The 12349-nt window shown below is 38.5% G+C and overlaps 1 protein-coding gene across 2 annotated transcripts in view; it reads left to right on the top strand.

Moving 5' to 3' along the window:
- The window catches only part of SLC17A6 (solute carrier family 17 member 6), a 50323-nt gene extending 39199 nt beyond the window's left edge, over positions 1-11124 (top strand). For both annotated transcript variants that reach the window (XM_073347835.1, XM_073347834.1), the window contains 4 exons: positions 2117-2249; positions 4713-4823; positions 7597-7724; positions 8997-11124. In XM_073347835.1, coding sequence (XP_073203936.1) covers positions 2117-2249; positions 4713-4823; positions 7597-7724; positions 8997-9332 — 708 coding nt within the window. In that variant the 3' untranslated portion in view covers positions 9333-11124. The remainder of the gene's footprint in view (positions 1-2116; positions 2250-4712; positions 4824-7596; positions 7725-8996) is intronic.
- Positions 11125-12349: the final 1225 nt, after the last annotated feature.

Raw genomic sequence — 12349 nt, 5'->3', positions numbered from 1 at the left:
GGAAAGTAGGAGCATCCCCTTCCACCTCCCTCCACTGGTCTGGAGAGTACACTGGTAATAAGGGGAACAGCAAGCTGCATCATCCAAAAAAAATGGTGCAGCTTGCATGGTCCCCTATGCATTGGGGCATTCACCCAGGAATTGCACCTTCCATTCTCCCTGAGGTTGATGCTGTTATGTATCACCCCTTACATGGGTCAGTGGCACAATCTGACCAATAAGGACTGATCCAAAGCAGTCTTTCCATGGAAGTCAGTGAGCAAATCAGGCCCTTGATTTGCCCATTAGATAGATGGAATAATAATTTATCACCTGTGTGTCTTAGGTCCTATGCTGCAAAGAGCGAACAGAAATTTTTCTTAGCTCAAGTGGTAGGGGCTTGAGGTTTTGGTGCAGGAAGGTTTAAATTCTATCCATGTTGTTACTATGAAGGTCCAAGTGTCTCTGGCGTGCAGCATATTGAGAACCAGAAAACCCTAGGTAGCCACAGAATTGTTTCAATATTATAGGCTAAAATCACAATTATATTATGGCATTCAGCAGTCATAGATGGGCATAAGCTGCAAAATTCATATCCAGATTCTGCACCACTCACTCTCTCTCAAAGTTCAGATTGAGTTTTGGGTTTAGCCATCACACAGAGAAAGGGACCAGTGGTGAAATTCAGGTCCAGATCCAGGATTGGAGTCTGATCACCTATCTTCCCACCTCCAAAAACTGTTTTTGATTCCACCCCCTCCTTAATACACATTATATAATAGTGCAGCTTCAAAGAAAAGTGTGAATGGTCTATGGGAATTTAACACTGCTTCTAACTTTTTCACAGAAGAGGAAATATTAGAAGTTCTAGTTCAAATCCATTGTGCCCTTTCCATTTGCTGATGAACAAGCAACATGGCTGCTTATCATGTTTCACTTGTTTTTGTACAGCAGATAAATTAATCTGGAAATTTAAATGTTAGTCTTTATGTGAGCCTATGTACTGTTCAATGTTCTGGGTTAAGGAAATGAGTCTATTTGGGGGTATTCTAAGAACTTTTTTGTAGTGTATGTTTCTAAAGAAACCTCTTCTATTGGGCATATGATTAGAATGGTCATTTCATATAGAGTTAGTCTTAATGTTTTAGCCCCAAAAATTGTTTTAAGAGCTAGATATTCAAACAATGGTCCACCTATTGTAAATCTAGAAAAAATATTTTTGGCATGAGGACCAATATTTTAGCTCCCTCACATGGAGCTTGTTCACTGACAGTGGTTGCAACTGAAAAGCCAACATTTACCTGCCAGTATCTTATGGTGGTACCTGAAATACTGCAGCTACTTCGTATTCTAAATATCTGACTAAATTGGAGTAACACCTGCTTTCATCAGGGATGAATCTGGCCATCTGATTAGCTTTCTATCTTGTAAACTACAGCAAAGTACAGAATTTCACACTTCAGATGGAAAAAGGAAGAGATCATTTTCTGCCTTTGATCATAGTGCATTTTGTAAAAGGTATCACAGAAATGCTGTTTCCTCACATACCCTCATTTTTAATATTATCCTTGGCATACATATTTATTATATATTTTCAGTGAAGGATTTTCTGTGAAATTTAGTGTGTGTATGGAGCCAATCGTCAGAAAAATACCACTGATTTACATCTGTGTGTGTCATTAGTGTGTAGCTTACATATGATTTCTAAACATTGAGTATTCTGGGCCTCATCCTCAATTCCTTGCCCATTACAAAGTTCCACTGGCCTCAATAGGAGTCTGAAAGTTCAAGGAATGTAGATCCAGGACCTCTGTGCTTCTTGATGCTTTTTAGTTCTGAAAACCCCTGACTTAATTTACCTATTGATCTGTATCCTGTAATGTTTAGTACTTAGAGTTCCATGCATGATTCCCAGTTTGTCTTGCTTATCATTTAGCAGAGAAAATGGCAAGTTACAAGCATGCACATTGTCACATTTCACTCATTTAATACAATTAAAATCAAGATGCCTGCTTTAAACACCTACCCTGGACTTGTAGAGAATCAACTAAGTAGTTGTTGATTGCCTGATGCTTCAGAAAATGATAAATCAATATTTTATTATGGTGCCAACACTTCCCATTTGTCATTATTTTAGGTGGGTATGTTATCTGCTTTGCCGCATTTAGTGATGACCATTATTGTGCCTATTGGGGGACAGATTGCAGATTTCCTAAGAAGCAGGCAAATTCTTTCAACCACTACCGTGAGAAAGATAATGAATTGTGGAGGTAAGTCACTCTACCTTATTTAAAGGTTTCCCGTATACCTTGAAGTTTGCAGATGATTTTAAACTGCTCAAGATAGTTAAGACCAAAGCAGACTGTGAAGAACTTCAAAAAGATCTCACAAAACTAAGTGAGTAGGCAACAAAATGGCAAATGAAATTTAATGTGGATAAATGTAAAGTAATACACATTGGAAAAAATAACCCCAATTATACATACAATATATGTATGTATAATTTAGCTACTACTAATCAGGAGAAAGATCTTGGAGTCATCATGGATAGTTCTCTGAAGATGTCCACACAGTGTGCAGCAGCAGTCAAAAAAGCAAACGGAATGTTAGGAATCATTAAAAAAGGGATAGAGCATAAGACAGAGAATATCTTATTGCCCTTATATATATCCATGGTACGCCCACATCTTGAATGCTGCGTACAGATGTGGTCCCCTAATCTCAAAAAACATATACTGGTATTAGAAAAGGTTCAGAAAAGGGCAACTAAAATGATTAGAGGTTTGGAACAGGTCCCATATGAGGAGAGATTAAGGAGGCTAGGAAAAGAGGAGACTAAGGGGGGATATGATAGAGGTATATAAAATCATGAGTGGTATGGAGAAAGTGAATAAGGAAAAGTTATTTACTTGTTCCCATAATATAAGAACTAAGGGGCCACCAAATGAAATTAATGGACAGCAGGTTTAAAACAAATAAAAGGAAGTTCTTCTTCACTCAGCACACAGTCAACCTGTGGAACTCCTTGCCTGAGGAGGTTGTGAAGGCTAGGACTATAACAGGGTTTAAAAGAGAACTGGATAAATTCATGGAGGTTAAGTCCATTAATGGCTATTAGCCAGGATTGGTAAGGAATTGCTAGCCTCTGTTTGTCAGAGGGTGGAGATGGATGGCAGGAGAGAGATCACTTGATCATTACCTATTAGGTTCACGCCCTCTGGGGCACCTGGCAAAGGCCACTGTGGGTAGACAGGATACTGGGCTGGATGGACCTTTGGTCTGACCCAGTATGGCCATTCTTATGTTCTTATGAATGTGATTTAGAATAGAGTCCATAAATAAATTGCATATGTTCATTTAGGAGCCATGGCTAAGTTAAGTATTACTTTCACCTTTTACTTGTATGATAAAGATGTGGCTATTAAACAGATGTGGTTACTAACTGAAGGTGACCTCCAAGCAGAGATATAAGGTTGTCCACTTATGCCTTCTTATTTCATTCACTGGAGAAATTATTTAGAGGGACAAGGGGACCGTTAGATATTTAAAGGCACAGATAGAGCCTAGTGAGATTTTCAAAAATGTCTGAGTAGGTTAAGTATTCAAGTGTCATTGAAATCAAGAGGGGTTTGGTGACTAACCTGCTAAGATCTTTTGAAATCCCATCAGACCTATCCACATCTGTAGGCACCAAATGCTTCTGAAAATCTGGCCCAAGATGCCCAGTAGAGTTTCTTTCTCAGGCTCCTTTCCCACTCCTTGATCCTCCCTTTTTTTTTCTTCCTGTCCTTTGGGACATAGAGAATTTTACTGAGGGAATGGTGGTTGCCACCATGGGATGAAGGTTTCATACATGTCTTTCCCCTGTTTTATTTCCTCCTGTCTGCCCAGTTTCTCCTCACTGAAATTCAACTCCCTTCTGGTGTAGACAATGGTGGTAGCCATTACAAAAAGATTACAAAACAGTGGCTTTAATAAGGAGACATTGTAAAAGTTCACACAATGTATGAAATGGGTTATAGGCAGAATTCTAGTCTAAGACTTTTTAGAGCTATCTGAAGTTACTCACAGTAGATTAAGGTAAAGGGCTTCCCAACAATTTAGTGTGCACCAAACAACATTATTCAAATGGCTGAATACATACAAATAAATACACTATCACATTATTGACCTCCACAATTGCAGACAGAATCTAAGTGAAAAATGAAGTAGCGGGGAAAATTGGCCCAGTGTGTGTAATTTTTAGCCATCTACTGTATACTTCTGTGTGCCCTTGAAAAGTTGTTATATACTCTTTGCATTACTCATAGTCTCAATTTCTAGTGACTGGACATATGAGAAGAGAATATAACTCTTACAATGAGACTCCTTCAGTTCGAGGGTGAAATTCATACTTAGGCCCTATGCAGCACTTCAACCTTTAATACAGATAGCCATAGGGCAAATTTCACCTGCATAATGGAGGTACTGCATTTGGATCACTGTGAAAAGAGACAGACAGTTACAAAAAGCTGGTTTGCAAGTACTGAACAAAGAGGTTATTTGACATTGCAAAAGTGTGTGTTTTCTTGTGGGGAAAGAGTTGTATAATTATAATACCAATTAAAATAATGAAATAAAAAATAATGTTTTTTCAATGCTTTTTCAAAATGAGTACCAGGTCTGGTGCCTTATTGTTTGCACTTTTTAATAGGTAGTTAAAACTGATATGTTTCCTTATATTATTTCCCTAGGTTTTGGTATGGAAGCAACTCTTCTTCTGGTGGTGGGGTATTCTCATAGTAAAGGAATGGCTATTTCATTCTTGGTACTCGCTGTGGGCTTCAGTGGATTTGCCATATCCGGTAAGTTACCGTTTCTGCTAATAGGGGGAAGTTATCTCATCTCAAGAAAAAGATAATGTGAGGTCCTCACTCAGTTTTCAGTCAGTGACATTAAAATTGAGTAAGAACCTCAGGTTTCAGCCTGGTGTTATTTATTATCATTTTCAAAAGAACAATGAATACCACATCTTGTATATTATATTTGCTCAAGTATTTCCATTCCCTGCCCCCATATACCCTGCATGTAGATAAATGCAAATCTATTACTGTAAATTTTGCTTTGGAATCTGCCTTCCAACAATCTAGCTTGAGTTTTACATGTTGTTTCTACTGTGTATTACAAAATAATAAAATCAGTTATTGTTTTCTTGATGTAGTGCATATTCAGAAGCTGCTTTCTCTGTTTTAAGGTTTTGCACAACTCCATTCCTGCCTACATCTCAATACTCATACTTCCCTTCTCATGCACTTGGCATTACCGGGGTCATCTGCCTTTGCATCATTTTCCCACTGTCATCTTTGCAACCTCTCCCATGCAGGCACAAATGGAGTCAGGCTTTGTGACACTCAGCATTACAATGTGTAACTTTTAGGTGCTTAAAAATCACTGCAATTCAGAAATCTTGAGTTCAACACCTACGTTCCTCTACAATGAATGGGGAGACATAGGCACCTTAGACTGCAGTTCACAAAATCCAGCATGCTAGGCAGGCAGTTGCCTAAGCTACCCAATGGGAGATGATGACGATAGGGGTGTATGCTAAGCCCTAACCCAGTCTTGGAGATAGGCACCTATCTCTGCTAGCAATTCTCAGCTGTGAACCTTCGCTTGCAGTCAGGCGCTTACACTGTTTTAGTAAGTGGCTGACATGGGACGGGGAGAGGAGCAGCAGCTCCCTCATAACTTTTAACCCAATGGCTAAGGTATTCATCTGGGATGGGGGAGACCCCAGGGTTAAGTCTCTCATCCACTTGAGCAGGAAAATGGATTTAAATGGGGCGGTCTTGTGTGAGTGCTCCAACCATTGGGCTATGGGATATTCTGGTGTGGGGATCCATCAGTCTCTGCCATTGACCCCTCAATAAATAATTAAAGAGTCACTGGAGCACAGGAACTGGAACTCTCATCTCCCAGCTGAATGCTCTAACCACCAGCCTATAGAGTCATTTTCACATTTGTGCTCTCGCTCTTTCTGAGCACAGAGAGAGAGAGCATTCTAGTCCCCCTATTCTAAAGTCTTTAATTATTTATCCATGGTGGAACAGGTTCAACAGGAGAAACTGAGGAGTTCCCACATCAGACTATCTCATAGCTCAGTGGTTAAAACACTCACTGGACAGGAAGCAAATCCCTTCTTAGCCACTGGAGGGATTTGGGAGTGGTGGTCTTCCACCTCCAGCTGAGTACCCTAGCCACTGGGTTAAAATTTATGAGGGAGTTCCACCCTTCCCCACCCCCACCCCCCCTCGGCTGTTGTGTGTGAGTTTGCTGGAGACCCAGTTCAGTAGGCAACCTCTGAGCATGCCTATGGGGATTGGGCACCTCATGAGATTTAGGTGACTGAACTCCTATCTTCCCCTAGTTTGTGAATCACTCTAGGGCTTAGAGAGAGAGAGAGATGACTGGACACCTAGAGGGAGGCAGCAATGTGCATGTCCTGAAGCAGAAACATAGGCACTTAGGGAACTTTTACCGCAAAAAAGTAGGTGCTGATTGAATTTAGGGGCATAGGGGTTTCAGCAGAAGTTTTGTGCATCACAGTGATCCCAAAACTGGGACTTAGGCACCTAACTCCTTTTGTGCACACAAGTCCTTATATCTGGAACAGCCTCCATGATCATTTATGTTAAACATTTACTGTATCCTTATTCCAATCTCTCATTAAAACCCATTAACAATGCAAGACCTATCAGCTCTAGTTCTTCTACTGAAAATAACTTAATTCCATCATTATAAAACTTCTTTAAACCTAGTAACAAACAAAATAGTTAACAAAGAGAACTTTGTGGCGTGTCCAGTGTTTACCACAAACTTTCTGTAAGAAATTGGGCCCTGAAAGGATGTATTATACTTTATTTTTTATCAGTTGTCCTCTCTACACCATCTATCTTTTTCTCTGATGCCTAGAGATCCTGGTATTCAGATTCTGTTTTCATATATTTTTGGTGCTTATCTGGGGAAATTTTAGAGTCTTGTAACTTCCTAGAAACACTTTCTCCCCCCCCCCCCCCACAAGATTCTTTGAACAGTGGTAGTCTACATTTGAAAAGAGTTTGCTTGTTGGAGTTGCAGGAAATAAACACAAATGTTTTTTTTTACATCAAACAAATATGAAATCTTTTTAAAATAGTCTCCTTTTATTGATTTTATCTTACCCTCCCACACAAAAACAGCCATTACCCTGATGCTTTGTGTGACCAAGAAGATAAATGTGGAGAAAATGAAGAGGAAGTGACATAGGCTGTAACAGGAAGTGACACACAAAATCTGTAATTTACAACATGAAAAGGATGTGAATTACACTGCAAGTCCCTCTCTGAGAACTTCCCCCAAAGCCTAATCATTTTGTGGGTTCAATTTCCCTCCTCAGAGTTTGTTTTTTAAACAGATTTTTTTGGGGAAAAATACATTTCGTATCATTTTATAAGCTGTTTTCAGTTTAAACTTAAAGCACAAATCTGTCTCATATATTTAGTCTTCACATTGTCCTGTAAAGCACCCCAAAAATGGCTCTATATAAATAGTCATGGACACATTTTATGGTGGGAATGCACGTTTGTATTTGTGTTGCAGGATTCAATGTCAACCATTTAGACATAGCCCCAAGGTATGCCAGCATCTTAATGGGAATTTCTAATGGAGTTGGGACGTTGTCTGGAATGGTTTGCCCTATAATTGTTGGAGCAATGACAAAGAACAAGGTAAGCTGTAATGTGGTTTTCAAAATAATTCTCATTAAATTCAAGTGGAGCAGTTTAATTCCACTAGTATTAAAGACAAAACCTATTCCTAAAATTACTTTCCATATCCCTTAACTTCTGGCTTTATCCACTAACTATCCAGTATTTTGACTTCCTGGAAATCTCTGAGCAACCTTTATCATATGCCACCTCAGTCAGGAGTCTCCTGCCCTTTGCTTCCTCAGTTCTGTTGAATTTCCCAGACTGCAACTGTCTTTATGTGGATATTTATTACCCTCTCTTAAAGTAACCAGCTCCTTCATAAGGCTTGAACCTTCCAGCACACAAACAAGGGTTTAAATTGTTTAGATGGAATTAATAGCAAGTTTGACACACATTTCAAGTATGAATTTTGTACATTTTAAAAAAAACGACATTTAAAAAATATTCCCGGATTAAATAGTCCTTGAAACTTTTCATAACTAAAAGTAAAGTACAAAAGGAGAATAAGGTCTAGTGACTGAAAGTATTCATGGAAGAGAGAACAAGTGTAGTGCACGGGAAAGCAGTAATAAACCTGAATGAATTGGAAGTAGTGCATTTGTTTCATGACACTCTGAAATATAGTGATGTTTTCCTTTTTTAACTGGTTAACATTTTCACTAGGGACGCCCTCTTATCCTCTTTGATGTCAATGGGTGTTTGGCCATAGCTTTCAATGGTTCCAGGATTGAGGCCTAGAACTGGAAACAACAGTCCAGATTCTTTGGTCTAACTGAGCAGTGCTTGACACAGATTTTGCATTTCCCCAATACTGGGGCCAGGAACTCACCAGCAACACTCTTTTCCCCTCAACCACTGCCACTCCTCTGCCAGATGCCAGCAGACAGGATTTCCTCAGGCAATGGGATATTTCTCAGGGTGCTAAATATTTTGGGTTTCCAGTTGTTTTGCACTGCATACAGCAGTGTAAGAGAGCTGAAACCGACCTGAATATTGGGTCAGATATTTTGGTTAGCTGGTCATGTTGACTTGTGCATATGGATTAATGATAGAGGAGGTGCTTTGTTAATTGATTTTTACAGAAGTTAGCCAGTAAGTAACAGAAATCTCCTGCAGTTGTACAAATTGAGCTTTTAGACTAGGATTATCAAAGGAACCTGAGGGAGTTAGAAGCCCAGGAGTTGGGCTCTTTTGAAAATTATAGCCTCAGTGCCTTAATCAGCCCTTTCAGCTCAGAAGAGCCATCCAGTCTGTGCTGCTATTTTGACTTAGCAATACTCTTCTTTACAGACACGTGAAGAGTGGCAGTATGTCTTCCTTATTGCTGCTTTAGTGCATTATGGAGGAGTTATATTCTATGGCATATTTGCTTCGGGAGAGAAACAACCTTGGGCTGACCCTGAACAGACAAGTGAAGAGAAATGTGGTTTTATTCATGAAGATGAACTTGACGAAGAGACAGGGGACATTACTCAGAATTACATAAATTATGGTACCACTAAGTCTTATGGTGCTACGACCCAGGTCAATGGTGGTTGGCCAAATGGTTGGGAGAAGAAAGAAGAATTTGTACAAGAGGAAGTCCAAGACTCATACAGCTATAAGGAAAGAGAAGATTATTCATAACAAATCTCAATATTGGATATATTTTGTAGTGTTTGTGATTAAATTCATTGTGATTGTTTGCACACAAAGAATGTGGTATAAACATGTAAACACATATCAAACAGGAAGGTCTGTTTAAAAATAAGGTTACCATTAAAGTGCAATCTGTATGAATTGTGATATGTCATCACCTCCTCTCGGGTGTATCCATTCTATAAACATTAGAGTTTTAAGGGTTTACTGGTCAAAACTATAGAGGCAACTAGATACTTTCTGTATACATGAGCTAAAGCTCATAATTAAGGATTAAAGCACAACTAACCAACTAAGTTGGCACATCCAATAGTCTGTTTAGAAAGCCAAAAGTACTTGATCTTTAAAAAAATGCACTTATATATTTGTTACACTGTATTGGAAGAGATCATAAACTGATTGTGTTAACTATACACGTTTAATCAGTAAAATGTAGAGATTGTGTGTTTGGTCTAAGACAAGGACTTTCTTCAAGAAGGAAGGATTCAGTCCTAGACATCTATAAGGGATTGATACATTTATCTCCAATGGGAATTGGATCAGACTGTATATTTATGGTGATTACATGCTGCAGGCTATTCTGTGATAAATAAAAGAATTTATTTGGGTGTTTTATATCAAATGTTTAGGCACAAATTCTTATTTGTATTCTTTACAGAATATAATGAAATTATAGTATGTGTCATGTTCTTCCTTACATTTACCAACCAGTATAAAAACAACATATAATGTTCAATCTGAATTTTCATGCAGACTATAAAACAACTTTTGCAAGAAATGCTTCAGTGTATTTTTAGTTATAGTAAATTACTTTGTACTGGTTGCAAATCACTTTAGAAGAAAAAGAAAGATATAGCCTACCCCCCTACCCCCATAATCCAAAGAAAAAATTACCGTGAGCAAGTAGCCCTACACAAAATGGATGTATTTGTTTTACAGAATATTTTGAACTAAATGAAAGAAACGGAAAATAATTTAATCATCCTTCTTCTCTTGATAGTTTTCCTATTTTGTCATATTGTGGCACAGTTGTATAAACAGATAAAAGTTTATTGAAGATACTGTAATTATAGAGAACGTTGTTATTTTACAAATCCCTGAATTCAAAAATGTATTTGTCAAATAGAATTATAATTATAATGAATGCTGAATATGAGTAACAATCCTCACAATAAACCAAAGTGGCAAATAACTAGTGATGGATTTAGGAAGAGCATTACTTCTACTTTCATTATGCTTATCTTCTCTTAGCATAACTCAAGAAGAATTGCAACATTAGTGTACCAAGCAATAAGTGCAATGCATTATAAAGTGCATAATATTTTAGTCTAAATAGTACCTTTATATTAAGCTTGTTGTAGACATTTGGGATTGTTGGGATTAAATCAAACCAAGCCAAATTAAAGTTAGCAACACTTGACCGCTTCTTAATGCTCTAAAAATGACAATGGTGATCCATTTCCCAACTCAAATCAAATGATTATCATTGTATGTAACAATCCATTCTGGATTTTTAATCTGTTCATTGTATTGTGCTAGTGTTTGGAGGCCCTGCTATTGCAATATACAACTTGAGGATTGTTTCTTCTTCTTCTTCTTTTTTTTAAATGCAAATCATACCTTGACCTTAAGGAAAAAAAATATTTTGCTTTGTGCCTCAAAGTGATGTAAAATGTGACCATAGCTTTTGCTGTGTTTAATGAAAAGATGTGGACTGTGTCACTTTTGTTGCTGCAAAAAGTGTTAATAAAATGCTCTATTTATCCTTTTATATAAAAAAGAGTATTGTAATCTTTTTTGTTTGTTTGGGATGCAGACAAGCATAAACCATTTGACTCATGTTACTACAATGACATATTCTGGGGTACCTCATGAGCCCTGCTGTGCACCTAGGCAGGGGAGTAAAAAGATATAAAGAGCCCTGCGTGGGCTATTCACATCACCGATCTATACACAGATGTGTAGTAAGAGAAGCAGCCACTACCAGACTGTTCTTCCCCCTTCCCCACTCAGGTGAGCGAGGGGCAGGGATGGGAAGCAGATGGAGCAACATGCCAACCAGGGCAGCAGAGCTGGCACACAGAAGGAAGTAATCTGTGCCAGCAAAAAGACTGGTGCACTTTACTACCCCCTGGAATGAACGAGAAGCCAGGCTCAGAATATGACTCATAGAGCTGGAACTATTTCCTGCCCTGTTCCTACTACTCGGCCCCTTACTTAGGCTAGTACAGTATATAGGGTTGCAATCCAGCCCTCTATAGCAGTGGGTCTCAAGCAGGGGTACACATACCCATGAGGGTACACAGAGGTCTTTCCGGGGGATACATCAACTCATCTAGATAGTTGCCTACTTTTACAGCAGGCTTCATAAAATGCACTACTGAAGCCAGTACAAACTAAAAATTTCATACAATGACTTGTTTATACTGCTCTATATACTGTACAATGAAATGTAAGTGCAATATTTATATTCCAATTGATTTGTTTTGTAATTCTATGGTAAAAAAGAGAAAGTCAGCCATTTTTCAGCAGTAGTGTGCTGTGACACTTTTGCATTTTTATGTCTGATTTTGTAAGCAAATAGTTTTTAAGTCCAGTGAAACTTGAGGGTATGCAAGACAAATCAGAAATCCTGAAAGGGGTACAGTAGTCTGGAAAGGTTGGGAGACACTGCTCCATAGACAATCTTAACAGAAATCAGTGAAATTCCACCAGTCCCAGAGTGAGGGTGGGTATTTTTAATAGGAGCTTAATGGTGTTCAATTGATTTTACCCTGAAGGACAGAAGGAATTGTAGGGCTCAAAAAGATTAGTTTTTGAGACGATTTTTGTCCCAGACTTTCCCACTCTTAGGCTAGGCTAGTTATTAGAACACAGAGTCAGGTAACATTTGAAATTATCTTTAATTGCTTTTGTGGGTCAGGGATGTCATGATGGGACCATGCTGAAAGATACAGAAAGTATAATTACAGGTTTCAGAGTAGCAGCCGTGTTAGTCTGTATTC

The sequence above is a fragment of the Lepidochelys kempii genome, chromosome 6 (assembly GCF_965140265.1).
Source record: "Lepidochelys kempii isolate rLepKem1 chromosome 6, rLepKem1.hap2, whole genome shotgun sequence".
NCBI classification, from domain to species: domain Eukaryota; kingdom Metazoa; phylum Chordata; order Testudines; family Cheloniidae; genus Lepidochelys; species Lepidochelys kempii.
This window is presented reverse-complemented; position numbering and strand designations above follow the sequence as displayed.